Source organism: Microcebus murinus, chromosome 10, assembly GCF_040939455.1.
Source record: "Microcebus murinus isolate Inina chromosome 10, M.murinus_Inina_mat1.0, whole genome shotgun sequence".
NCBI classification, from domain to species: domain Eukaryota; kingdom Metazoa; phylum Chordata; class Mammalia; order Primates; family Cheirogaleidae; genus Microcebus; species Microcebus murinus.
Genome location: NC_134113.1, coordinates 57,691,060 through 57,717,748, shown reverse-complemented (window position 1 = coordinate 57,717,748; position 26,689 = coordinate 57,691,060). Strand labels below are relative to the sequence as shown.

The following is a 26,689-nucleotide window of genomic DNA, read 5'->3' as shown; positions in this document are numbered from 1 at the left end:
TGGGGAATGCTATTGAAACCACTAGCAATGGCATAATCCTCTGCTGTCTGTCTCATGAGCTCTTCAGAAGAGACATCAAGACTTTGCTGAAGACTGACTATACGTGATAACTGAGAATCTGTCACAGCATGAGAGCATTTCTTTTCAACTTGTCAACTGCATTAATGTTTGCTCCATTCTTTACTAAAAATTCCACCATTTTCCTCTCTTTTCACTTACAGCAAGTAAAAGTGGTATGAGATGACTCTTGTTTGGGGGATGGATAAATGTACTGTTTGAGAGCAGTTTTCTGCTATTGATACATTCTGGTGATAAACAACACAGTGAAGAACAGTGTTGCCATAGACATCCCTAGTATAGAGACTGGCACCACCTTCCAGCAGAACAGTTACACATTCCTCCTCCTGGCATTGGATGGCCTTCATCAGAGGAGTTCTCTTTTTGCTATCAAACAAGTTAAGTTGGCACTTTCTGTTTACCAGGAGTCTCACCACTTCTGCCTGGCCAGTGGCACAGGCCAAATGTAGAGCGGTCCCTTTCAGAAACATGAGTCTTCCTCTTCAAGAACACAGAACCATCTGCCCACATCACAGTTTCCCTTTAAAGTCTCTCAGTAAAGAACACATACGGCATAGATGTACTGGGTGCTGGTCAGGTAGGGGGCGGGGGCTGAGTAAACCCACAGCTAATAGAGACGGGGCGCACTCTATGTGGGAAGGACATGCTTGTGGCCCTGGGTTGAGCGAGGCAAATGCATTTCATTTAACCAAAATGTTTGTACCCCATAACATCCACCACGAAGCCTGAGGAAGAGGCCATGAATACATGGATGACCATCCTCTTGCTGTTCCTTGAACAGACCCTTTCCCCAACTCCCCCCCACAACCCTTACAGCCTCAGTGCTGAAGACCGCCAGGATGTGGCTCCCTCCCACTGGGTCTGCAGATTCTTTTTTGTTGCCGGGGCTAGGGTGCCGCCCAAATCAGCCTAGCTCACAGTGACCTCAAACTCCTGGGCTCAAGCAATCCTCCTGCCTCAGCCTCCCAAGTAGCTGGGACTATAGGCATGCGCCACCATGTCCGGCTAATTTTTTCCTATATATATTTTTAGTTGGCCAATTAATTTCTTCCTATTTTTAGTAGAGACAGTGTCTCACCCTTGCTCAGGCTGGTTTCAAACTCCTGACCTTGAGCAATCCGCCCACCTTGGCCTCCCAGAGTGTTAGGATTACAAGTGTGAGCCACCATGCCCTCCCTTCCCCCCCCCCCCCCCCCCCCGCCCCATCCACAGATTCTTTTCTTGATTTTTTTTTTAACCAATCCTAGAGACAGATAGTTCCTTTCTTTGTTTGGGAGATACAGTCTCACTCTGTTGCCCAGGCTAGAGTGCCATGGCATCAGCCTAGCTCACAGCAACCTCAAACTCCTGGAGGCTCAAGTAATCCTGCTGCCTCAGCCTCCCGTGTATGCCTCAGCCTCCCGTGTAGCTGGGACTACAGGCATGCACCACCATGCCCAGCTAATTTTTTCTATATATATTTATGTTCAGCTAATTTCTTTCTATTTTTAGTAGAGATGGAGTCTTACTCTGGCTGGTCTCGAACTCCTGAGCTCAAACGATCCATCCACCTCAGCCTCCCAGAGTGCTAGGATTACAGGCATGAGCCCCGGCGCCCTGCCAGACAGTTCCTTTCTTGATTCACTGCCCTCCAGCACCACCCATCCTGGTAGATGGAGTGCTTGACCATAACCGTGCTCTATCTACATCCTGAACCACCAAGTAGACAACAAAAGAAGACTTCCTTTGGTTTCTGAGGCTCCCCTGCACCACACTGAGAGGCTCCTTAAAGGTGCTAGCCCCTGAGATAGATATCCTTACCAAAATCTCCCCCCTTCTTTTATGACTTCCTTCCCATCCCCAAATCATTATTTTCCAGTAATATTGTACATTGTATACACAGGAAGGAAATATATTATTTCTTTTTTTTAATTTCATAACCAGTCTGCTTAGATTCCAGTCTTCCTAGCTATGTCATATATGCTTTTGTTGATATGCTCTTTCTGCTCTCTTTATTGACAGGGGTGGGGAGGCTCCTAAGGCAGATTAGAGGACCCTCCCTGCCCCACTACAGCCTCCCACAAACCTACATCCCTTTCATAGTAGAACTGATTTCTCTATTTTTCTGTTTGCACGCATACAGACATAAATCCCGACCCACCCACCACCCCAGGGTGGTGACGCAGCAGGAATGAGCTTAGGTGGCTGCTGGCCAACATTCCCACCCTCTGCACCAATTGAATTGTCTCTCTTTGGGGTAAAGTCCTATCCCAGAATGAGAAAAGGCTGGGGAGAGTAGGGCAGGTTAAGGTAGCTTATGTCCTTTGTAGATTCAGGTTTGAATCATAGCTACTAGGGTTTATTTTATTTTTTTAATGGGGGGCTAGTAGCACAGAGATATCTCACTAGCATTAACTACTGGTGACTGAGGTTTTTAGCTATAAGAAGTGGCTGTGAGCACTAGTTTCATTGACTTTACCTTAGGGCACTTGTTCTCAGAATCTGGTCCAGGACCAGCGATATCAGCATCACTATCATCTGGGAACTTGTTAGAAATGCACATTCTTGGGCCCCATCCCAGACCTGCTGAGTCAGAAACTCTGGGGGTAGGTTTTAGCAAGCACTCCAGGTGATTCTAATGCACACTAAAGTTTGGAAACCATTGCCTTGGGGGCAAGCTGGGAAATTCTTACAGGGTGTCGAGAATATTTTAAATACCATCCTCTGCCTTAGCACTAACATTTTTCTATTTCTTCCAGTCCCTCCCTTCTTACCCTTTAAAATAACCATCGCATCACTGATCTCAGAATCTAGGTTTGTCTTTCTTCTAGTCTTTGCCCTAAAACCTATCCCTGTGTTGGTCTGGACAGGAGTTGTCCCATATTCCCTTGCAGACTGGTCACTCCACATTCTTTGTTACATTCAGGACCAGCTGGAGCTTTAGCTGTCCCGTTCCTCCCGTACACACACACACACCTTTCAGGCAGGGAGGAGATGAGCCCCTAGCCCATTTGTGGAGGCTGCTGCATCCTGACATAGTATCTATTGAAAAGAAAGCAGTGTATATCTATGATTATATCTCTGTTCATCTATATATTATTTTTGACATGTAGCAACACCTCTCCATCTTATCAAGGAACTTGACTCTGGGTCTGGGTCTCGCCAGTCCTCAGTGGTGGACTTTGACAGGTAGGAGGATGCAGTGCTACAGGCTATTTTGTTACAAAACTGTCTTCCCTTGTCCCCTCCACCTGATTCAGCATGATCCCTGTGAGCAGGCTCTCACAATCTCCTGGGATGGGGCTGAGGCAGGGGCTTCGCTCTATTCTCCCTAACCATCCCTTCTACCTTCCCCCTTGCCACTTAGCAATTATCCCTCCAGCCATGCCTTCTCCCTCCCTCCCTTGCCCTGGCATATATTGTGCCTTATTTATGCTGCAAATATGACATTAAACTATCAAGAGAACCACTGTTATGTCTGATGCTTCACTACTCTGATCTACAAGTCCTATTGTCCACTCTTCTGGGAACTCACTGGGTTTTCATGTCTGTCATCTCCCTCACTCTCCCATTTTGTAGGACAGAAGGAACATGGATTCTTGACCCTACTTCTTAATATAGGGGAGACACAGCCTAAAGAAGGTGAATGATTTATATAAATTACAAAGCATGACCGAAGGCGCAGGGACCAGAGCTCTGATCTGTGGACTGCCTTGGAGACAAGGGCCCTTGGCATCAGGAGAGCACTCACCAGAGAACAAAAGAGGCAGCAGGTGCTTCTTAGTTTTCCCAGTAGGAGAGAAATTATTTTAAAAGCTTTTTGTGGCTGGTGTTTGGTAGACAATTGACACAAATAGAGAGCCTTGGCCTGTTTAGGGGAAAGGCAGCAGTAGTCTTCATTGTGTTGTGGTCAGGAGCACATGGGGGTCCAGAGAAAGGTAAGAAAGGAGGTTGCTGAAAGCCAGCACCAAAGCCAAGATTGAGAGGTTTTAAAGGTGGGAATGCACTCTGAAGGCAGGGCAGTTTACCGGGTTAGAGGAAGGAACGCATTCCAACTGCTAACCAAAGGAGAGGACAGCCACCTCCATCCTGGGTATAGGAAACCTGCTAGACCAATCCCTTTCTGAATGCAGCCTCAACTCAGATCCACTTGTAATTGGCAATGAGGGAAATATTAGGAGGAGCACCAGCAGGGTGGCAAACCTTCTCTGCCTGCTGCGTCCTAGATGGAATGCTAGAATGCTGCCATGCTCACAGCCACCTCTATAGCAGGAGTAGCGGCTTCATTTTACAGATGATGAACTAAGGTTTAGCTAAGTCACACAGCAAAGTGCAAGAGCTAGGATTAAAACTGAGTTCTGTCTGGCCCACAGCCACTCTTTGCAATGCCCCACCCATCCTCACAACCCTGCTGCACTGCACCTCTGTCAGATAGGAACAGACAAGGACCATGGTGGGATGCAGGGAGCCACTTCCCACAGAACCACCTACCAATGGACTTGATACTCCCTTTGAAGAAGCAGTTAACTACAAGATGAATGTCAGGTTCTGTGCCTGAAACCAACCATGAGACAAAGCTTACGAAAAGGTTCACCCTGTGCTCATTTCAGCAGCACATATACTACAATTGGAATGATACAGAGAAGATTAGCATGGTCCCTGCGCAAGGATGACATACCAATTTGTGAAGCGTTCCATATTAAAAAAGGTTTACCCTAGCTTAGACTCCATTAATAAAAATATAGTATCTGGAACACTCAGACCAAAACCTGCTCTAATCTATATGTCTAATGCAGGGGTCCTCAAACTTTTTAAACCGGGGGCTGGTTCACTGTCCCTCAGACTGTTGGAGGGCTGTTGGAGAGTGTGGCTATTGTGCACATTCCACACATGCGCACTGTGGGCCCGGGACCAGTTGGCTGCTAAGCAGGACAGGCAGCAGCAGCAAAAACACCCAGCGGACTGGATAAATGTCCTCGGTGAGCCACAGTTTGAGGAGGCCTGGTATAAGTTGGTTCTTAGATGCTTTGTTTTAAAGGAGGGGGTACTTCCCCTTGACCAAAAAAGACTATGGAGTGGAAGAATGAAATCTGTCTTCAAACATGAAAGAGATGAGAAATGTTCTGTGAGTTTTAATGGCACAAACTAAGACCCTTGATAGAATCCACAGGGAGATCAAAGCCCCTCAGCACAGGATAAATCTGCCCAAAGACTGTCTCAGGAGATGGTAAGTTCCCCAGGACAGGGGTGTACAAGGTAATCACAGCTAACGTTTCGAGGATACTTGCTCTATGCCAGATCCTGTGCTGAATGGATTATAAAAAGTATCTCAAATAATGCTCACCCTAGGATGTAGTTCCTTTTCATGTGCCCATGTTTTAGGTGAGGAAACTGCAGTTTAGAGAGGAAGATAGCTTGCTCAGGGCTGAGTTAACATCATGGTACCTCTTCAGCACAGGCTAGAGAACCACATTGTGGGGGTGCTCAGAAAGGGATTCCAGGATTTTGTAATTCTGGAAATTGTATCAGATGACTTTGAAGGGCCCCTCCCTGAGAAGTAGTGATTCTGATTTTTCCTAAGGCAGGATTCTAGTCTGCCCCAGTATGTAAGAGCCAAAGCCAGGCAGAGGCTGTGGTGACTACAGGGAAGTGGGACAAAATTATGGGTCCAATCCCACAGTATCCTGTCCTTTCAGAACTCTTGGGAGTCAGGGTCTTAGGATCTCTACTCAGCATCACCCTCCCAGGTTCCTCTTGAAAGAGCTCTCTTCTAAAAAAAGGAAATGGCCAGCGCTGGCAGTGAGAAGTTGTGGCCACAGGGTGGCAGCAGTGCTTCAGCTGTGGAGGGCAACTCCATAGGTCCAGACCAGTGTTTTCTGGTGAATATGGGGGTCTACAAAGATTTGAAGCCACCCCCATTCTCTGTGGGATCCAAAACCCTTTAGTCTCCTTCTATATCTTACTTTTCTATCCACAAGCAAATCTTGGAGCAGTGATTCCATTTTTAACCCTCCAAGAGGCACCAAGCAGGGAAAGGGCGGTGTGATCTCGACCACCAGCCCCAGCCAGGGAAGGACCAGGCTATGTCATGCTGGCTAATTTTAACACTGGCTCTTCCCTCTCTCGTTCTGTTCTAGAAAAAAATACCTAACCCCACCAGACAAGAATTTGTGCTTTAGTCTACAAGTTAGGAAAGCAGGGCGGTGATAAATTGAAGTTCCCCAACCTGTTGAAAAATTGGGGGTTCTTATAAAGGCTCCCCAGGGCCTGGCTGTGACAAAGCATCTGCAATTAATGATGCTTCTTAAGCTCTGGAGACAGGATTTATGCATCTAATAAAGTCTATAACCTCAGGCTTAGGGGCTGGGGGCCGGAGGCTGAGAGGAGGAAGTCCCGGGTGGTCATGGGAGGGGATCCCAGGAGGCTCCTAATGGAGCTGTGCATTTCCATTGCCTGCTCTAGATTCCCCCTCAGGCTGCTGTTGGGGGTGGAGGACAGGGGGGACAGCAGGTATAAGAGGCTGGTGTGGCTGTAGGAAGGCGGATGGCAGCATGGATTCCAGGCAGGCTGCTGTGTTGCTGGTGCTGCTGTTAATACACTGGAGCCACGCTGGAAGACTGGGGGGCCAGGATGAAGGAGACCAGATCTTCATGGTAAGTGATGCCCCATCCCCATATCACCATTTTCCTCTACCTGAGACTTGTATTCTTGGTTCAGATACTCTCTCTGGCTGCCAAGGTCTTCACTAGGTCGGAAAATCCTACAATTTACCCCTGGAAGCCACTCCCTTCCCCTTGTGACTTAAGTTTCCAGGGCATTTGCCCATCTTCTTTCCCGGATACCCCCTTGCCACAGGAGGAAGACAACAGACCCCGCCCACCAAAGGATGCCCAGACCCCTGGGTCACTCTTGCGCTCCCTGCTCCAGGCCATGGAGAGACCTGGCCGGAGCCCAGCTTTCCTGTTTCAACCCCAGAGGTAAGTCTGAAAAGGACACTAGCATGGCTGCGGGTAGAAAGGGCAGGGGACAGAGGAAGAGAAGGAAGGGGGCTTGGGAAGGGAGAGATGTAGGGGAGCTATATCTGAGCACAAATCTCTCCTAAGGTTTGGCAGAAATACCCAGGGGACCTGGAGCAATGCACGCCTGAGTCCCCGGGCTGGAGAAGGGCTGAGCTCCCAGTTCTGGAGCCTGGCTGCCCCTCAACGCTTTGGGAAGAAATGACATGTCATCCTCGATGTGTTTGCATGCAAGGCCCACACCCCAAAGTGCCATGTGTGCCCCCCCCCAAATAAAGCTGTCTGGCTTCTGAATCCACGTGTGTCTGTGCCTTCAAAGGGCTGGGAAGGAACCCAAGGACAAGACCACCCCCCTCCATCTCTGCCAAACCAAACTCTCCAGGAACACAGCTGACAGGGTTCACATTCACTGCACCCAGCCTCCTGCCACCAGAAAGGAAAACACATGAATATGCAGGGCGTGAGGTGGGGGGACAGCAAAGGAGCCAAAGGAGTTACAGTGGAAAGTAACGTGGTGCTGACCTCCTTTGCCGTCCACACTACTCAGGGAAACAGAGCAGGGTTTAAGAATCCAAGGAGCAGCATGTTTATTCTGGGCTCTAGCAGAGAACCTGCAATTTCATTCCCACTCATCATCAGCAACAAAATGAGGATGGATCCTGGGCTGGCTGAGGCCCTGTGGTCCCTGGCTCTTCGCCCTTTGCCTTCCTCAGCCTCAAGGCAGGCAGTCTGTCAGAGGTAGAGATGGCACCTCCAGTGGGTACCAGAGCTGGGCAGATGCATGGGCCCCGAGGAAGAGCAGGGAGCAAAGGGTGCGCATCCATAAGTCCAGCTGGGGCTTTACTTGCTGCCCGCCATGATCTTGAGGTACTGCAGGGCACGGCGCGCAGCCTCACCACGGGCTGCCTCCCTGGTGGTTGCAGAACCATGACAAACGGTGGCTGGCTGTGTGGATAGTTCCACCAGGCACTGGCAGAGCCCACTCAGGCTCAGCTCTTCTAGAGACCAAGAGAGAGGAGGGAGGCAGTGGTGGTTGGGGAGGTAGTCCGAACAGGGGTGCATTCACATCACCATCATCCCCTCCTGACCCTCTTGTACTTGCTCAGGTCCAGTCCCACCATCCCCCGGCTCCCCAACTAGCCATACCAATATCCAGGTAGCTGACGTGGAAGGCTTGCTCCTCAGAGAGCTCACTGAGGACGCTGCAGCACGCAGGGCCCAGAGCACCCAGGGAGCCCAGGGAACAACTGCGGAGGGACAAGATCTTCTCTCCCACTGAATTTCGCAGAGAATCCCAAGTGCAGCCCGGGCCCCGATTCCGTAGTCCATCCAGGCGGGAGCCCACACCCTGACAAGATGGGGACAGTGAGAAAGTTGCAGCCAGAGGCTGTGGGACCCAGGCATTTAGACATTCAATGTCCAAAGACAGAAAAGCCCAAAGAATGCTTCTTCCAGCTTGCCTCCCCCCAGTCAATTCCTGCATGGCCCCTTCCAACCATGGCCAGGCAGCCTTCTTCATCCCAGTAAAAGAAGCCAACAGGGCCCTTGCCATGGGCCAGCTCAGCAGGTGGCCCTGCAGTCAAGGCTGAGGAGGGCCCAAGGAATCCTGGGTCTGTCAGGAAAACTGGGGTGGAAACAGGCATGGGACCCGGAGAGGCTCACTCCAGAGTCACAGACACAAGTCCCCAGTACCCTACACTGGCATGGAGGATGGCCCACACACTCACGATGGAGAAGTGGTCATCATCAGGCTCTGCTTCGTTGCCATCCCGGGCATCCAGAGGCACTGTGTGCACTCGAAGCAGCATTTTAGCTGCCGCGTTACGCTTTGCCAGTTTTTTAGAAGTGCCACTGCCTGTGTGTGGGGAGAGAGTTGCTAGATTACGATTCCCAATAGACCCAGTGCTTCCCACTCACATCATACTCGGATTGAGGGGCCCTCCTGAGGATTTCAATGGAAAGGGGAGCTCAGGACTTGCCCATGCACCTGAGAACCTAGTCAGCCGGAAAGGAAGGGGACAGACAGGGTACAAAGCAGCAGCTCAGAGGGAGGCGCTGAGCCAGGGGTCGTGGAGCAAGGAGAGCAGGGGTGGGGCAGAGTGAGACTCAAAGCTGCCTGATGGCCGAGCTGGAGTGCTTCAGGGTAGGAGCTGTGACAACCCCCATCTGCCCGATTACCAATCTCAATGAAACGCTCCACTCGGCAGGTCATGGTGAATTCTTTGCGGTGGGCTGGCCCGGACTCCTGGGTCACTGTGTACTCCGGTAGTCGCCAGCCTTTCTGCACCACCAGCTCCTTGGAAGGGAGACAGGGTGCATAAGGCTGAGTGAGAAAAGGCTCCTCTTACCCACACCAGCACCCACCCACTCGCCCTCCCACCCCAGGAGCCTCAGAGTCTAGGTGAGAGGAAAGACAGGGGGTGAAAGGGCCCGAGTATTGGGTAAATGCCCTCCCACCCCCCAACACACATAACCTTCCCTCATGGCCCCTGGTTCAAAGGAAGATAGGCATGATGGGAAATGAGGATGGGGCACACCTGCAGAGCACCAACGGGGTTGCACTCAGACTGTTGGGGAGAGACAGGGGGCTGCATCTCCATGGGGGGGTTCCTGAAGGAAAAAGGGCCCAGGGCCAAAGTCGAGGGGAATGGTTCCTTCTGAGGCTGTCTGTGAGCCCGAGGCCTAAGCACTGCTTTAGTTTCTCCTGCTATCACCTCCTGATTCCCCACCAAGCAGGCAGCTGTCTGTCTAGCCTGCTTCCTCCCCCTCCCACTCAAGGGAGGCCTCCCCTCAGTCCCAGGCCCACTTCTATTCTGAAATGATTGGCACCATCTCGCCAGGATGGTGGGAGCAGGGCCATAGAGCAATCCCCAGAAGCACCAAATGGGATGCAAACACAGGACCATCGTGTGGCCAACTCAGAAGAAAATGGGGCTTGCAAGACCTTTAAACATGGCTGAACATCATTCATGTGGCTACTTAAAAATCATAAATTATCTCCTATCCCAAGAGTTTACCAGCTGGTACAAATTCTTCAAGCTCTGGTCCCCAACTATTCTATTCTGTTTATGCTCAGACTTCCTCATGCCTGACCAGCCCGGATCCAAGGGCTGAGGGGCCAGGAGCCAGGACCCCTTCCTTGCCCCCTCAGGCAGTCAGGGGACACAAGATACCTGGTTAGGACAGCAGATGGAACAGGAGTAGCAGCTGCTACAGCAGTAAAAACTGGAACGTCCTCAGGCAGTGAAGAGTCTAGGGGAGAAAAAGAACTTCCCGAGGGGAAGGGAGCCTTTGATTCACACTCACGTGTAGGGGGAATAGAGGGGTGGGGGACCCAGGTCCTCCTGACCCGCCATGGGCTAAGAGAACTCCTTCCCAATTGAGCCAAAAGACTCAGGGAATGTCAACCAATAGCTTCCTCCTGGAATCATTTGCTGCCAAACAGAAAAGGGGGTTTCTTTGTACCCAAGAACCATGGTAGCAACAAACTCCAACCCAAGCGTGGCAGAGGGAAGGACATCTTTCTGGGAAGAGGAAGCATGTTGGAGACCAACTCTAGCCTCAGTCTCCACCCATTCCCTCCCCAACCCGGGCACAAACTACAGCCACAACCCCTCAGTGTGGCTAGCCATTCCCCCCACAGTTCTTCACACAGCAGATTCCCTAGAAGCACCCTGTTTGGGTCCAGAGGAAATTCTCAGTAAGAGGCCAGGTCAGGGTGGCTAAGAGTCACCAGGCCAGCCCTAGGGGAAGAAGGGGTGGTGCAGGGGCCTGGGTTCCTGGCAGGGCTTCTAGGATGCCTTGGCTGTTCCTCCCTCACCTGCTGTCCTCCAGGGCCGGTTCCAGCATGCTCCCCCCTTTGAGGTGTTTGAGGGCCACCTCAGCTGCCTTGTGCTTGGCTGCCTTCTTGCTGGGGCCCTGACCTGAGAGAGGGGGTGTGGGCAATACTGGAGGTCACTGGAAGGACAGAAGAGAAACCAGAACCCCACAGCCTCTCTCCTTGCAGCCAGAGAGAGTCAACCAAGCCCCCTGTGACCAACCTCCCCCCACCAAAGACTGGAAGTGTTTCACTGATTGCTGGAAAGAAGGGCCCTTATCTTTCCATTAGCTCCCAGAATCAAGCCATGCCAGGCAGCACTCCTGAGTTCAAACACCTTAGGTAGAGATTCTATCTCTGCCTTACTTTCCTTTGCAAGGCACTTTCTTTTCCCTCAATAAATAGAGATAGCTAAAAAAAAAAAAAAAAAAAAAAAAAAAAAAAAGAGCAGGTAGGCTCTGGAGTCAAAGCCCTGCTCTGCCACTTACTAGGCATGTGATCTTTTGTTTGTTTTTTTGTGTTTTTTTGGGACAGAGTCTCACTCTGTTGCCCGGGCTAGAGTGAGTGCCGTGGCATCAGCCTAGCTCACAGCAACCTCAAACCCCTGGGCTCAAGCAATCCTGCTGCCTCAGCCTCCCAAGTAGTTGGGACTACAGGCATGCACCACCATGCCCAGCTAATTTTTTCTATATATTTTAGTTGGCCAATTAATTTCTTTCTATTTTTTAGTAGAGCTGGGGTCTCGCCCTTGCTCAGGCTGGTTTCGAACTCCTAAGCTCAAACAATCCGACCACCTCAGCCTCCCAGAGTGCTAGGATTACAGGCGTGAGCCACCGCGCCCGGCCTGGATGTGATCTTGCAGGAGCCATTTACTATCTCTGATGCTCAGTTTCCTCATATTCAACATGTGGATACTACCACCTACATCACTGGTTAGACTGAGGTTTAAGATTAAATGGGAATTTGGTTAAGCACCTGGAACAGGGTCCAGCACAACAAGCATTCACTTCCCCAAATACTCCACTGAGATTTCAGTTTATCTCCTCTTACTTTTCCTCTGCGGTGATGAGGATCTGCCAGATCACTGTGGCAGTCCTGCTCGCTCCTCTAGCTCTCCCAAATCCTACCCACCTTCTCACAGCCCTGTTCTCCCAATCCAGTCAGTAGCTTTTCCCCTGAAATCTCTCCTTCCCTCACTGGCCTTGGAGAAGACTGTGAAGAGAGAGACTCCAATAAACAAAGCCACGGGGCCCTGTGAACGCACACCCCGGCTAGGCTGACCAAGCCTTCCTCACCAGTGCAGCTGGTGTCGCCAACGGTGACCCGGAAGGTGAAATTAGGCTGGTGAGCTTGGCCCTCGGCTTTGAGAAGGTCGTACACGGGCGTCTTCCCTATTCTGGTCCCATACTCCTGCAGAAGGCTGATCGGGGTCTTGCCCGGGTTGGCGGCCAGCATTTGCTCTATACTGGGGGAAGGGGCACAGACCCACATCACACCTCCCCTTTCTGCACCCACTTGGCCAAGCACTGCCATACTAGACCTAGGCACATTAGTGGAACACAGGGTCCAGGGGACCCCAGGCAATATAGCATCCACTGGCTGGGGTCCAAGTGGAGGCGCAGTTTGGGAAAGCAGGGTCCACTACCCCAAGGCAAGTAGGGAATGCACTGTTCTGTTCCTGTCTCAGTTAAGGCGGGGGATCCTGTGCCCCAGTGCAAGGTGAAAGTGCATGCCCCCTGACACAATGCAGGCCAGGAACCCAGTACCCACCAAATGCACTGAACATGGGGGCATAAAAGCCCAGTGCTTCAGTGCAGCCTGGGAACCGGGCCAACTCCAAACTATTCAAAGCTGAAGGCAGTAGCCACAGCCCCGGTGCATGCCGGGAACCACTGCCCACTACCCCAGTGCTTGCTGGGAACACCCCCCAGGCCAGGTGCATGCTGGGGCCGCGCAGCTACCCTCTCCGCACCGCCCCACGTTTTTCGCCCTGCAGGTACCAGTACGAGGCGGCTCACCTAGGCAGCCCGCAGCCCGTGGTAGTGCCGGAGCCTTGCTCCTCTTCACTCATTCCCTCCTCCGTCCCTGCGGGCGCCACAGTGACTGTAGCCTCCACGCGCCCCAGTACACCGCCAACGAGCTAGGGCCGGGACCAAGCCCGGAGTCGCGGCCGGTCGGGCCCGCCGCGGGGCATGCTGGGACATGGAGTCCCGCGCCCACCCTCCTTCGTAGGTCTCCATCAGGAGCAGTGCTATCCGCCCCATAACCCTCCGCGCGCTTGGCCCGTGCCGCTGCAATGCCTTCTGGGAGGAGCGGGACCCTCCGCTGTCGCTTCCAGAGCGAAAGCTGTTTTTTTCGTTTTTTAATTTCGTCCCGCCTCCTTCCTTCCGCACCTCCCCTCTCCCGGGACGTGAGGCCGTAGGCTTGCGTGCTAGGAGAGAGGGAAGCGGCTTGGGGGGTGGCAAGGGCTAACTCGAGCACCGGGCCTTTTGAATCCCAAGAAAACTACAGAACCCAGGAGCTCGCGCACCATCTTTGTCGCAGCTGGAGGGGCAGTGTCAACACGCACGAGAAGCTTCGCAGTGTAATTGGTTACTCCGATTGCGTCTTTCTCCTGGCGCAATGAGATTGGTTACTTCGCCTCAAGGAGCGGGGACAAGGAAGAAGCCGCCTCCTTGGCCACGCCTCTTTCTTAAGGGAAGGTTGTGATTGGTCCGGGGAGGCGCTGTCGGATCCTGGCTCCTTGTGGTCTGGGAGGATGGAACTCACCTAGACGTGGGAGGGGACTGTTATGTCCCAGCAGGGCGCTGGGGTCATTGTAGGTCCGTGCCTAACTTAAACAGTTCCTCCTCAACTCCCATCCTAAGCTCTTAGCCCTTGGGCCTCCGTGTCACAGAACCTGCTTCCGTTTCCTAGGTTGTCCTTCACCTCCCTTCAGGTTTTGCTTCTCTTCTAAAGGCTTGTTAGAATGGCCCTAGTGATTCTCTCTTTAACTGCCTAGGGAATCAGGGCCTGAGAATCAGGCCGTAGTGGGACGACAAGATTAGAAGGACTAAAGCACCTGATAGTGTCATTCATTCACTCTGCCGTGAGTCTTGGGTCCCTCTGCTGAAGAGAGCAAGAAAGGAGTCTGGTCTCCTAAGACTAATCAACTGACTAATCTGGGTGCAGAGCAGACATGTATTTTTGGGTCCCAGAGCCCCATTCTCCCCTCCTCAAAGTAACGCAACCACTGGGCTGAAAGATATAGGGGAAATCTTGTGACCTTGGAAAGAGAGACAGAGATCACCAAAAAAAGTGATTTTAATGAGTGTTTTGAGAATGGGTCAAGGAAGAGATGTCTTGCTCTGAGCCAGGATTGGAGGTCCAGAGGAATCTTGGAATGACAATGAGGGGTCATGCAGGAACACTGGAGGAGGAGTGGGCCTAGAGCTGAGCGAATTCCAATTGGGTGAAGTTGGAGTAGTGACAATTAGGGGAAAGAGAGCTGGCAAGATCAGTATGACAGGGGAGCAATGCCAGAGCGCTGGGGATCCCATCTGAGGGGCTGCTCTCTCAGGGTGTAGGAAGGAGTCTGTAAGACTGCTCACAGGGGGTTCCTACGGAATTAGCATAAGGCCCAAGGTGGGACTTCCACAAGAAACAGCCAGCAGGGAGGCGTGGGGCCCAGGCGGGCCAGGGACAAGCCTGGAGAGCGCCCATGGCAGCAGCGGGCTCCTTTAAGAGGCCGGCGGCTCCAGCGCAGCATCCTCCACTCAGGGCGTGTCCGTCCCGGGGGGCCAGGGGCGGGGGCCCTGGTAGGAGCGGGAGTTCAAGCCGAGTGGGGACAAGCTAGGGGTCGGGGGGTGGGGGCAGAAAGCCGGGGCTGACACCCGTGCACCCGGACACCGCCCGAGCATCGCCTGTGACAGCGCCCTGGGTCCGGTGGAGGGCAGCGGGGGGAGGAGGGAAGGAGGAGGAGAAGGAGGAGGAGGCGGGAGCAGCATCCGGAGCGGAGCTGCAGCAGCGCCGCCTTTTGTGCTGCGGCCGCGGAGCCCCCGAGGTGAGAGCCTGGCCGAGTTGTGGGGGGCGGGGGGCAGGGATGGGTCCGGGTCCTGGGATCCGGGTGTGAAGGGAGGGTCGGGATGCAGATGTGGGCTGATTGGGGGAGGTGGCGCGGGGATGCTGAGGCTGTGGGGATGGAGAGACTGGGAACCTGGACCCGACGCTTGTGGGGCTGGGAAGAAGGGGAACGGAGCTGAGGGATGCCGCGGCCCAGCTCGGAGATGAAGGGCCTCCAGGGCTGGAAAGGACTGTATTGGGGTGGGGGGTGGGGTAATTGGGGGACAGACTTAAAGGACAGAGAGCAAGAGAACATCCTCTTCTCCTCCCACTCATCCTCAAGAATGGAGAGAGGGAAAGGAGGAGGGAGAGTTTTGGCCCCTCCAGGAAAGGAAAGGAAGGGCAAGGCCTGGTGTACCCACCTTCTCCCTCTCCCCCACCCCACCCCCACACGTACTTAGCAGGCTGGACATGAAGATTACAAGCAGAGAGCACCTGTTCCTGGATACCCAGGCGCTGGGGTCCCCTCCCCTTCCAGCTGTGATGCTCCTAATCCCCTCCAGCTGTGGCATTCCCTTTCTCCATCCAGCTGTTGCATCCTCCCCTCCCCCACACATATGTGGCTTCCTCCCTTCTCTGTCCATAGCCTCTGGCTCCCCTAACCCTCTCCTGGCCAGGCCCTAAAACGACCTCCTACCTTTCCCACACTCCTCAAACTCCTTGGCTTAAAAATAAGCAAGAATCCTTTCCACAGAGTTGAGACTTGCTGATTACCCTGCCCTTGGCTGAGGGGAGGGAAAAGAAGGAATCAAGGCTCTGTAGACAGTGGGAGGAAATAGTGAGGTGTTCTTAGAAGGAAGAATCCCACCTTTTAGCTCCCTCATCTGCTAACTTTTGGGGAAGAAAGTAGGTGAGTGGCCTTCAGTCAGGAGGGCGTGCACATGAGGTCCCCTCACCCCTCCCAGAGTCCCCTCCAGCCACAGTCAGGGCCTCCCTCTAAGCACCATTTCCCTTAAAACTCTCAGGGCCAGCTCCACTGCTCAGGGAGCTCTGGCTTTCACCAGAGGGTCATACCAAGCTAAAGCAGACGGGGTTCAGGAAGGAAAGGGCCTGAGTGTCCCCTGAGTCCTCCTGCCCAGGCACTGAAGTTTCCCTGAGTGTTAGGGCCCTGTTCCCTCCTAGCTCATACTTAAGGGTGAAGAAGGGTCTGCCTTCCCAAGCCCACCATCCAGTCCCTCACACTGTTGATTGCAGTGATGCTGGGAAGACTCCAACTCCTAGCACACATGAAATCACACAACTAAACATCTGTCCCTTAGTGAAACCCAGTCATGGACAGAGGCCAGAAGTTTAAGTTAGTAAGTGGCTCAGGATATCCTAGGATTCCTTACAGCTGATGATGGCAGAACTCTTCTAAAACCAATTGCTGTTCCCCTGTCCTTCCCATGGCAGTGATAATATGGCAGAGTCTGGCTCTGCCAGGAAGATGCCCCTAAGCTCTAGTAGCCACTAACTAGTTCAGTAGTTCAGGCACATGCAGTCCTGCCTCTCCTCTGCCTGGGTCTGGGGAGAAAGAAAGGATTAGGGAATAAGGCTCTTAAGGAGTCCTTGCTAGGATGGAAGGAAGATGGTGTTGAGAGGGTGCCAGCAGGGGACATAGGGGCTTCTAGAGGACTTGGCCACACAGATTGGCCTGTCTGGTTCTTTTGCTTCCAGAAGGACCAGGGTCATATGCGTGTTTCTTTAGGAATGGGGTGAGGAGACCGTGACAGTGCCGCTACTCCAAAGGAGAATAAAGATCATCCAGGCTAGAGAGCCCTTGCCCTCTGGTTTCTTCTCTTTGCTCTCCTTTTGTCCCTGCTGGTTTCTCCACTCCCTTTCTACCTGTACCCTCCCTACTGTCTCTTGCTTTGAGAAGGAGGAAAAAGGCTAATGTTTGTACAGAGCTTCCTGTGTTCTAGGTACTAGGTCAAGAACTTTATTTTGATTATCTCAATAATACCCATAACAAGACTAAGATAGTGTTGTCATTACCTCTGTGTGAGAGGGAAGGAAACTGAAACTTACATTGGTAAAATCAAAAAGTTAATATGTGGCAACTGCTAGGATTTGAACCCAGGTCTGTCTGCCCCAGAACCTGTGTTCTTACCCACCATAGTTTTTACTCTTTTGCCACTATTTGACACTGTCCCCTTTTAGAGATGAATAAACTGAGATTAGTAAAGAAGTCTCATACTCCAGGTCACCCAACTGGTCAGGAGCAGAGATGAGACCTCCACAAGCCTCTCTGATTGTCAGGCCTGTGTTCTCCCTCCACACTGTCCACTCTCCCAGCACAACTATCCTAAGCTAGGTGGCAGGAATGGAATGACAATAATTTTTTTAAAAAATTATTTTCCTTTGCAATTTAAAATCTTTTTTTTATATTCTACATTTTCATTTGCATTTCTTTATTATTCTTCAACTAGTTTCATCTCTATAAAATAAATCTTATATCTTATTTTGAAAGCAACTCAAAGTTATTACTGAAATACTAGAAATATAGGTATGTCAAAAGAAGAAAAAACAGCCATAATTTCATCTACCTAGAAAGGATTTCACTTTGGTATCTATCCTTCCAGATTTTTTTAAAATGCACATCCAGCTGAGGAACTATGTGTTAAAATATGCTGAGCTTCTTCCAGGGGCACCTGGCCCCCTGTGGCTCAGCCCAACCTGCCAGGCCCTCCCCTTCCCCTCAGCCCTCAGTGGGTAGGGTTGAGACCAATCCTGGGCCATGAGATCAAGGGGAGGGTCTTAGTGGTATGACTGCAGGAGAGCAGATTCCAAAGAGAACTGGCCAGGGAGTGAGGATGGGGGGCAGAAAATCAGGCCTTTGCCTTTAGTCCAGAGTATGTGGAATGGTAGGATTTGCAGAGGAGGATGGATGGCCTGGTAAAGGAATGACTGGGGGCTCTAGCACAACCACTACCACTGTGACCTGGTTCTACTGGAACCTGAAATTGTGAACTGTCCTGGGGAAGCAGAAGGTTAGAGACCAACCAAGTCTCCCTTTTTCTGGTCAGACAGAAAAGATGGCCTCTCCAGGATCCACAAAGCAAGACCTAGTGTCCAGCCAACCAGGAAGACAAAGCAAGCAGGCAGGCAAAGTGCTCACTGCACTCCCTACACCAGCTTACTCCACCCCCCACCCCATAAGGTAGGGTAGAGGTCTCAAAGAGATTATATTAAGCTAACTCGTGGCAAAACTCTGATCCTCGCTCTGATCTCTCTGAAATCAAAGCTGATTCTTTTAATCTAAACGGTACTGTCTCTCTCTCCCCCAGCCCCTTCACTGATCACCTTACTGGAAGAAGTATGGCAACTAGGGGTCTCAGGGCTTGACCTGTATGGGGCTGAGGACCTGGATTTAAAGATGATCTCCAAGTTTTCTACAGGTTCTCTCAGGGGAAGGCATTTCTCTCTCATGAGGGCACTAAGAAAAGCTGTTCTTTGCATCTTAGAAGAACCCTAGGGCCAGGACTATGGATCTTGTAAAAGGGAAAATAAAAACAAGCTGCAGCCAAGCGGACAGGAGGCATGGCCACGTTCAATCTGAGTCCTTTATCCTCCCAGGCTCTCAAAGCTTGCAGAGGATGGAACTAGGATTCCAAATTCCTGGGTCTCCCTTCCCTTTGAAGACCCCAACTTAAAAAAAAAGGGGAGTCTTCCTTCTTTTCCTGAGTGGAGATGAGGTCCCAGATAGTGGAGAGCGCTCAGTGAGAGCCCAAGATGGTCTGGCCTCCGAAATGAGTTCCCAAGACCACCAAACAAGCAGCTTGGCATTGAGATTCTGATGTTAGAGCAAGAAGGAGCTAGAGAAAACTCAAAGGGTGTACCTGCCACAGCCCTCCAACATCTCAGGCAGGAGAACCTAGGAGGAGGGGTAGATTGGGTGACTCCTTGCCCCACTCTACCATATACCCTCTAGATAGGGCACTCTGAGAACCATCAGCAGAACAGAGAAGCTCCTAGCTAAAGCTGAATTAAGCCCTCTCAGGGTCCAAAGAGCCTCTTTCTCTGGAAAATGTATGGCTTAGAGACCACTCTGACCCCCTACCCAGTCTGAGGCAGATGCACAGTCAACACTTGGTAGGTAGGATTGTCAGAATGACAGAGATATCCACTCCTCCTGTCTCAATGCTACCCTTCCCCTCATGCTCTGAATAATTGACGACCTGGGAGACAGCTCCACTCCCCCAGGGTGACCTAACGCCTGGGCCAGGGGCTCCCAGCTACGCTATCCCCACACCCCACCCCAGGCCCTGGCCTGGAGCCAAGGCCCAGCCAGGGGGCAGTGGGACACAGCTGGCAGGTCAGGAATAAAGGAAATAGAAAGGGTGGGAGAGAGGAATCTCCAGTTTTGTAGAGTTCCCTGAGGACTCAACTCCCCACCCCACTTCTTTGGTCAATCTGGAAGGGTTATCATTAGCCTGAGAATGAGGTGGGGGTGGGTTGAGCCTGGCTAGATTCCCTACTTTTCCCATGGTCCAGTCTCCTACTTCTCCAGCTATTCAACAAAATAGGTGAAATGGCTTCTCTCCTCCTCTCCCCAGCTGCTGGCCCTGGAAACCAAAAGGCCCTCTAGGGAAGCCTAGTGAACTGGAGGGAGGCTCGGCTGCACGTGTCTCTGAGCATGTCACCCTTTCTATGCCTAAACCTCCTAGTTGCCAAACAACCAGGTAACAGCTGAAAAAGTCCTTTAAAAAGCCAGGTGTGCCTATTCAAAGCTCAGTTGCTAGATGGAAAATGAATTGAGAAGTGGACAGATGCCCTCTGTATTTCTCAGTTCCCTTTCACCTCCATTTTCCTCAGGGTCCTCCTCCCCTTTTAATCCATCCTTCCCCTGGTCTGACACTCTCCGTACTTCATGCTGTTCCGGTCTGTCTTTCGGCTAGTCCCTCCTCCAGGCTGTGCCTTTCGCCCTTTCTGCGTCCTGTCTCCCTCTTTCCATTTCCTGCTTTCCTTCCCTATGGAACTGCGCCCCCAATAGCAACCCCACGAGAGTCCCCTCCCTGCAACACCAGTCGCTTCCCCTTCACCCGACGCCACAGCAGAAGGTCTGTCTGTGTGCGGGGAGATGGTACGGAAATGAAGGGAACACAGATGGGGCAGACCCCCGGGTCAGGGGTCCGCATCTACCGTGCCCGCAGCCATCCCAGCAACCAAACACATGGGCTTGCCCAGCTTCGGGGCGGGACTTACACGCAGCCCCGCCTCCGCGCCGCGCTCACGTGACCCGGGGCTAATCTTGTCCTGGTGACTTCACGCGCTGCCTCGGGCCCAGTCGTCATGGTTACGCCGCAGCGCCCTGCGCTTCCCCCAGCCAGCCATGTCCCTGCTCCTTCCCCACCCGGACCCCTCCTCCCAGCGCCCGGACCCCCGCCCCGCTCCCAGCCGTGTGCCGCTTGATGGCCAGGAAGGAGGTTGGGAGGTGGGATGGGGCACAGTGGCCGTAACCCCTTCCTCTCCGCTTCCAGTGGCCCTGACTTGGGCTTCGGGGATCCATTACTGATGGCATAGCGATCCAGCAGGCGGCCCCAGCTCCTCCTCGAGCGCCTCAATCCCGCCATCCCTCCCTCCTGGCCCGCCTAGAGGGAGGGATGGCGAGAGCGTCTAGAGCCCCAGGCCTTGGTTCTGGGTGGTCCAGAAGGGAGCCCAGGCTTGGGGCTGGGTGAGGGTGGGGAGCAGGCGAAAGTCCTTGGGTCCTCCAGAGGAAATTCTCCAGTGTCTCGGCAAGTTGCTCGGCCTGTGTTTGACTGTAATTTGCATTACAATGTACGCCTTACCTCTTGAAACCAGAAATATCTCCTGGGATATGTTGGGCATTCAGAGGCTTGGACTGGACTGTGATTTCTGTTCCCTGACTTTCAGTTCTCTCGAGAATATACTGGGACAGTAATACCTCCTTCACTGGGCTGTTCTGAGGATTAAGGAAGCTAATGTGTATGTGTATAAATAGAGAGTGCACAATCCTTAAGATGATCCTCTGGGGTGGGTAGAGCAGTGTTTGCACCCTACTGAGCACCTCATGTGTGCCAGGTGCTGTTGGAAGCCTTGGGATCCTGTGTGATGTGAAGACGTCACTCCAAAGCAATCCAGGCTCTCAAAAAGAGGCAGACGCCGGACCACACTGTCTCCAGTGTAATGGGAGCCATGATGGAGGAAGCACAGGGGGCTATGGCAGCCCAGAAGGGGCATTAACTTAGAACGGGTCAGGAAAAGAAGGAGAATTTCCAGGATGATGTGAGACTTGGAAGACAAGAGAGGAAATGAGAAGCACCTTCCAGGCAGAGCAAGCCTGGGGTGAAGCTTGAGCTCCTTCATAGCTATGGCACCATGGGCAGGTTATTTAGTACTTTTATGCCTTAGTCTGTAAAATGGGGCTAATAATGCCCACTTTATAGTTTTGAAGATTAAATGTGCAAACCGCTAATGCACCTATTATACCAGATGCTAACACACATAGTAAACCTTTCATAACTTAGCCATTATCATTGGGTGCCCTAGCTCAAAAGCCTTATGCAGCTTGGTGTCAGGCTAAGTTCTATATGGCATGGGCACCAACAGCAGTGGGAGATGAGCCTGGGGAAGCCTCAGGGGCCAAAGCATAGAGCTGAAGCTACTGGACTGAGGGCAGTGGGCCACTAAAGGATTTGAAACAGAGGAGAGGGTGCTAGCCAATTTGTGTTTTAGAAAGATCGTTCTGAAGGCAAGGTGGGGGAAGACTTGAAGATCGTGTAAGAGGCAGTTGTCCTGGGCCAAGTGACAACAGCTAATGAGGCTTGCTAAGGCAGTAACCATGGGACTAGAAAAGAATAGAATGGCATCGGGTCAGAGCTTTTCAAATGTGCCTTCATAAGAATCACCTAGGCCGGGCTCGGTGGCTCACACCTGTAATCCTAGCACTCTGGGAGGCCGAGGCAGGCGGATTGCTCAAGGTCAGGAGTTCGAAACCAGCCTGAGCGAGACCCTGTCTCTACTAAAAATATAAAGAAATTAATTGACCAACTAAAAATATATATACAAAAAAAATTAGTCGGGCATGGTGGCGCATGCCTGTAGTCCCAGCCACTCGGGAGGCTGAGGCAGGAGGATTGCTTGAGCCCAGGAGTTTGAGGTTGCTGTGAGCGAGGCTGATGCCACGGCACTCACTCTAGCCTGGGCAAAAAGTGAGACTCTGTCTCAAAAAAAAAAAAAAAAAAAAAGAATCACCTAGAGTGTTTGTTACATACACAGATTCCAGACCTACTTGACACCCACTGAACAAGTCTTCAAACGAAAGGCCTGGGTATTAAGTGTTACAAGAGCTAAGGCAATCAGGGTTTCCCAAACCTCTTGCATACATACCCGCATCATCATCCAGTGAGCCATGTGTACGTGCAGATTCCTGCCACCCCTTTTCCACTGTGGCTTAGAATATATGTATTCATTTATTCCCAGACTATTAAAGGGGCCTATAGAAGGACCCTACTACAAAAAACAAATTAGAGGGATGCTTGTTTTCAGGAATCTTTAAATCTTAGGATTTGGTAACTGACCAGTGTAGAGGGAGCTGGGAGACCAGGATGACTCCGTGGGTCAAGTTCTGGACAAGTCTGGTATAGGTTGAAGAGTTTGTTGTGCTTGAGTGATAGCCAATATAGTTGGAGAAACTGAAGCTCAACTATAGCTTGCCTGAGGTCACTCAGCCATTAAGTGGCAGAGGCAAGTCCAGCATGCACTTTTTTAATGGTTGGTTCCATTGCCTGGAAGGCTGGGTCTTGGTTTGGGAAGTTAGGGGAAGGGGCAATGGAGAAGAGGAAAGAGACAGTGCATCCTTTGACCTCTGGGAGAGCAGCTGGACTGATGGGAGGGCCAAGGGGATGGAGCGATATAAGCGACAGCTTGTGCTGACAAAGCTTCTGCATCCCCATTGGATGGTCCTGCTTTTTTCACCATCTGTGCTGAGGGGATAGCAAAGCTGTGTGGTTACAGCCTTCATTTACCATGGAGAGGTCCAAGTGTGTAGCTGTGAGCACCTGAGAGTAGGACTCAGATATGAGTCCTGAGTGTGTCTTAGGATAAGGCACTCAATCTGTGTTGACTGTTCCTGAGAGGGCCTCAGTAGCATCCTGTGTAAGTACCTGAATGTGAGGTATGTGGTTCAAGACTATCACCTGAGGGTGCCTGAGCAGGAGTCTGCCAGTATCACGTGTGTGTGCTTCAGTGTGAGGGAGGTCTAGGTTTCATCACCGTGTGCCTCAAGTTGACGTCCAAGATAAAGGTGTGCATGTGGGAGACCATTTGTTGTATGATGTCTATGTGTGCCTATAAGCCTCAGGGGAAAGAAATATGTGCCATAGCAGTGAGTTACAGTAATCTTACAGGGAGAAGGGAACTAGCTAGCCTGTTACTATTTTTTTTTTTTTGAGAGAGAGTCTCACTTTGTTGCCCAGGCTAGAGTGAGTACCGTGGCATCAGCCTAGCTCACAGCAACGTCAATCTCCTGGGCTCAAGCAATCCTGCTGCCTCAGTCTCCCAAGTAGCTGGGACTACAGTCATGCGCCACCATGCCCGGCTAATTTTTTTTGTATATATATATATTAGTTGGCTGATTAATTTCTTTCTATTTATAGTAGAGACAGAGTCTTGCTCTTGCTCAGGCTGGTTTTGAACTCCTGACCTCAAGCAATCTGCCCGCCTCTGCCTCCTATAGTGCTAGGATTACAGGCGTGAGCCACTGCTAGCCTGTTACTATTATATGTGGGTTTGAGACATATTTTACCAGTATGTACCTGAGTGGGGCTGTTACTTGTATCTACCTGAGAATGATACTCAAGTATGTTACCTGTATACCTGAGTATTACTTAGGAGGAAGCCCGAGTGTATCAGTTTTCTTAAGGTGGGTACCTGAGAGTGAGGTTCAAGAGTTACTTCCAGCAAGGCTGTTGTGAGCCCAGCTCCCCAACCTGTGCCTCTAGGGTAATCCTCACCTGGCACGCCTGTGGCTTTGACAGCCTCTCCCTCCTTCATTCCCACAGAGCCCACCACTCACCACTGCTCAGGGCCTAGAGGCCATGGCCTGCCTCCATGAGACCCGAACACCCTCCCCTTCTTTTGGGGGCTTCGTGTCTACCCTAAGCGAGGCATCCATGCGCAAGCTGGACCCAGACACTTCCGACTGCACTCCCGAAAAGGACCTGACGCCTACCCAGTGTGTACTTCGAGATGTAGTACCCCTTGGTGGGCAGGGCGGGGGCGGGCCCAGCCCCTCCCCAGGTGGAGAGCCACCTCCTGAGCCTTTTGCCAACAGTGTCCTGCAGCTACATGAGCAGGACACAGGGGGCACAGGGGGAGCCCCTGGGTCACCTGAGAATCGGGCGTCCAGAGTTCGAGCAGATGAGGTGCGACTACAGTGCCAGAGTGGCAGTGGCTTCCTTGAAGGCCTCTTTGGCTGCCTGCGCCCTGTCTGGACCATGATTGGCAAAGCCTATTCCACCGAGCACAAGCAGCAGCAGGAAGGTAGGCCGTGTCCTTGTGGGAGCTTCCTCTTTGTCTCTCTGAGCCTGAGATCTCTTGGTCAGTCCATCAAGGTCACCTGACAATCCTTTCCCTCCCCATGACCCAGTCCTAGCTTCTTACCCATCCATCAGCCTCTAACTTCCCAGCTTCTTTTATGGTCACTCTTTTCCTTCCCTGTCCTCTCAAACTGTCTTCTCAGCCTGTTTTGGCTACCTTTCTGCCTTGCCCTCCTCGAGTCATTTCAGCCAACCCAATCCTGTCCCCTGTCCTGACCTTGAGCATGTCACAGGCCTTGAGTATGGCTCTTTCTGAGCCTGTGACCCTGTTGCCTCCTGCCTACAGACCTTTGGGAGGTCCCCTTTGAGGAAATCCTGGACCTGCAGTGGGTGGGCTCAGGGGCCCAGGGTGCTGTCTTCCTGGGGCGCTTCCATGGGGAGGAGGTGGCTGTGAAGAAGGTACGAGACCTTAAAGAGACCGACATCAAGCACCTGCGCAAGCTGAAGCATCCCAACATCATCACTTTCAAGTGAGGACCAGGGCAGGGGCTGGGTGTTGGGGATAATGTACTGAAGCCTGGGCCCCTCCTGGGTTTTAGGACCTAACCTTCCCAGAGGAGACCCCCAAAAGGAGTGGGTGGGAATGGGGGCTTAAGGTGGATGCTGAGCTGGCTGAGGCCTTTATACCACTGTTTGGCCCCCAGGGGTGTGTGCACCCAGGCTCCTTGCTACTGCATCCTCATGGAATTCTGCGCCCAGGGCCAGCTATATGAGGTACTACGGGCTGGTCGCCCTGTCACCCCCTCCTTGCTGGTTGATTGGTCCATGGGCATCGCTGGTGGCATGAACTACCTGCACCTGCACAAGATTATCCACAGAGACCTCAAGTCCCCCAAGTGAGTAAGCAAGCAGGAAGAAGCTGACATGCATGCAGGTGACTCACCCAAGTCAGTGTGACCATCTCCCTGCTTCTAGACCCTGCCCTAAGTCAATGTGGCCATCTCAGAAACCTCTTCCAAATGACAATCCTATCTTGGGAGGGCTGGAGTGAGCCCCTTACCTTTGGGTGTCCCAAATGATTTAAAACAGAAAAGCAGAGTTGCTGCAGTTAGATGAGGTGTGTGCAGGGCGTGGATCCCAGCTGACTACACTCTTTACCAGCATGCTAATCACGTACGACGATGTGGTGAAGATCTCAGATTTTGGCACTTCCAAGGAGCTGAGTGACAAGAGCACCAAGATGTCCTTTGCAGGGACAGTAGCCTGGATGGCCCCTGAAGTGATCCGCAATGAGCCTGTGTCTGAGAAGGTCGACATCTGGTGAGGACCAGGCTAATAACTGAGAAGAGTGGGTGGCCATCAGGGTGGAAGGGGACTTCCAGGGCTTAAGTGCAAGTGAGGTTGGGTCTGTAGCAACCAGAACTTCTGGAGGGAGCCCCTCCCAAGTGATGTCCCCTCTTATTCCTAGGTCCTTTGGTGTAGTGTTGTGGGAACTGCTGACTGGTGAGATCCCCTACAAAGATGTAGATTCCTCAGCCATCATCTGGGGTGTAGGAAGCAACAGTCTCCATCTGCCTGTGCCCTCCAGCTGCCCAGATGGCTTCAAAATCCTGCTTCGCCAGTGCTGGTAAGGATGGCAGGGGCTGGGATACGGGGCCTGCGGAGTTGAGATGTGAGGGGGGTGTTGCTAATGGATAGCCAGCACCTAGAACCCAGGCATCCATAACAGGGGAAGAGGGTAAGAACTCTCAAAAGTGGCTCTCCAAGAACCCAGGATCCAGGCTGTGGATCGAGATTACAATCTAGAACTCAGAGGGGTTGGACTGATCAGTAATCTGCAGAGGTACATTAGACTCAGGGACAAATTGACTTGCATCTGAACTGAGCTTAAGCTACCTTCTGAGCTGAGTGACCTTGGGCAAGTGGTATCACCTTTGAACCTGTTTCCTCATCTGTAAAGTATGGCTAACAATATCTGCTATCCATGGTTGCTATGAAGTGCCAATGAGTACATGGAAGTACATGGAAGGACTGGCATGACCAATGAGCAGAACTGGTTGAGCCTCAAGTAGACAAACTTAAAACACAGAAGGAAAGGGCTCTGGACTTTCATTTGGAACTTAAGACACTGAGGGAAGGTTGAAAACTCCTAATCTATCATCGAGCATTTCCCAGTGTGTTGCCTTCAATGGAGTTACTCAGAAAAAGGTTTTATTTTG

General features: G+C 51.9%; 3 protein-coding genes and 1 non-coding gene across 6 annotated transcripts in view; 3 read left to right on the top strand and 1 right to left on the bottom strand.

The window, feature by feature from the left end:
- Positions 1-1,274: 1,274 nt before the first annotated feature.
- Positions 1,275-7,551, top strand: NPFF (neuropeptide FF-amide peptide precursor). Of its 2 annotated transcripts, XM_012763959.3 has the most exons (3): positions 1,275-6,710; positions 6,913-7,034; positions 7,161-7,551. In XM_012763959.3, the coding sequence occupies exons 1-3, from the start codon at positions 6,609-6,611 to the stop codon at positions 7,276-7,278; spliced, it is 342 nt and encodes a 113-aa protein (XP_012619413.1). In that variant the 5' UTR covers positions 1,275-6,608; the 3' UTR covers positions 7,279-7,551. The 2 variants fall into 2 exon arrangements, with proteins under 2 accessions (XP_012619413.1, XP_020143024.1); XM_020287435.2 differs by having other exon boundaries at positions 1,275-7,034.
- Positions 4,655-4,761, top strand: LOC142873515 (U6 spliceosomal RNA). The gene has a single exon (XR_012921536.1). It is a non-coding gene; the product is annotated as a U6 spliceosomal RNA (small nuclear RNA).
- An 84-nt stretch (positions 7,552-7,635) lies between the features above and the next one.
- TARBP2 (TARBP2 subunit of RISC loading complex) lies at positions 7,636-13,106 on the bottom strand. Of its 2 annotated transcripts, none has more exons than XM_012763924.2 (9): positions 12,909-13,106; positions 12,186-12,355; positions 10,894-10,996; positions 10,247-10,342; positions 9,611-9,683; positions 9,252-9,369; positions 8,801-8,928; positions 8,220-8,421; positions 7,636-8,071 (listed from the first exon to the last, which is right to left on the bottom strand). In XM_012763924.2, exons 1-9 carry the CDS (start codon positions 12,959-12,961, stop codon positions 7,914-7,916), a joined length of 1,101 nt encoding a protein of 366 aa, XP_012619378.1. In that variant the 5' UTR covers positions 12,962-13,106; the 3' UTR covers positions 7,636-7,913. The 2 variants fall into 2 exon arrangements, with proteins under 2 accessions (XP_012619378.1, XP_012619388.1); XM_012763934.2 differs by lacking the exon at positions 12,909-13,106 and adding an exon at positions 12,661-12,872.
- A 1,664-nt stretch (positions 13,107-14,770) lies between these two features.
- MAP3K12 (mitogen-activated protein kinase kinase kinase 12) overlaps positions 14,771-26,689 on the top strand; it is a 16,824-nt gene continuing 4,905 nt past the window's right edge. Inside the window, exons 1-6 of the mRNA XM_012763633.2 lie at positions 14,771-14,932; positions 23,994-24,474; positions 24,817-25,000; positions 25,175-25,366; positions 25,632-25,790; positions 25,939-26,097. Of these exons, the coding sequence (XP_012619087.1) occupies positions 24,030-24,474; positions 24,817-25,000; positions 25,175-25,366; positions 25,632-25,790; positions 25,939-26,097 (1,139 nt within the window). The 5' untranslated portion in view covers positions 14,771-14,932; positions 23,994-24,029. The remainder of the gene's footprint in view (positions 14,933-23,993; positions 24,475-24,816; positions 25,001-25,174; positions 25,367-25,631; positions 25,791-25,938; positions 26,098-26,689) is intronic.

Coding starts and splice junctions, on each gene's coding strand:
- NPFF (XM_020287435.2), top strand. CDS start 6,718: ATGCCCCATCCCCATATCACCATTTTCCTCTACCTGAGACTTGTATTC. Junction 7,035..7,160: donor TTCCTGTTTCAACCCCAGAG/GTAAGTCTGAAA, acceptor ATCTCTCCTAAG/GTTTGGCAGAAATACCCAGG.
- TARBP2 (XM_012763924.2), bottom strand. CDS start 12,961: ATGAGTGAAGAGGAGCAAGGCTCCGGCACTACCACGGGCTGCGGGCTG. Junction 9,370..9,610: donor ACCCCGTTGGTGCTCTGCAG/GTGTGCCCCATC, acceptor CTCCCTTCCAAG/GAGCTGGTGGTGCAGAAAGG. Junction 8,072..8,219: donor CGTCAGCTACCTGGATATTG/GTATGGCTAGTT, acceptor CTTGGTCTCTAG/AAGAGCTGAGCCTGAGTGGG.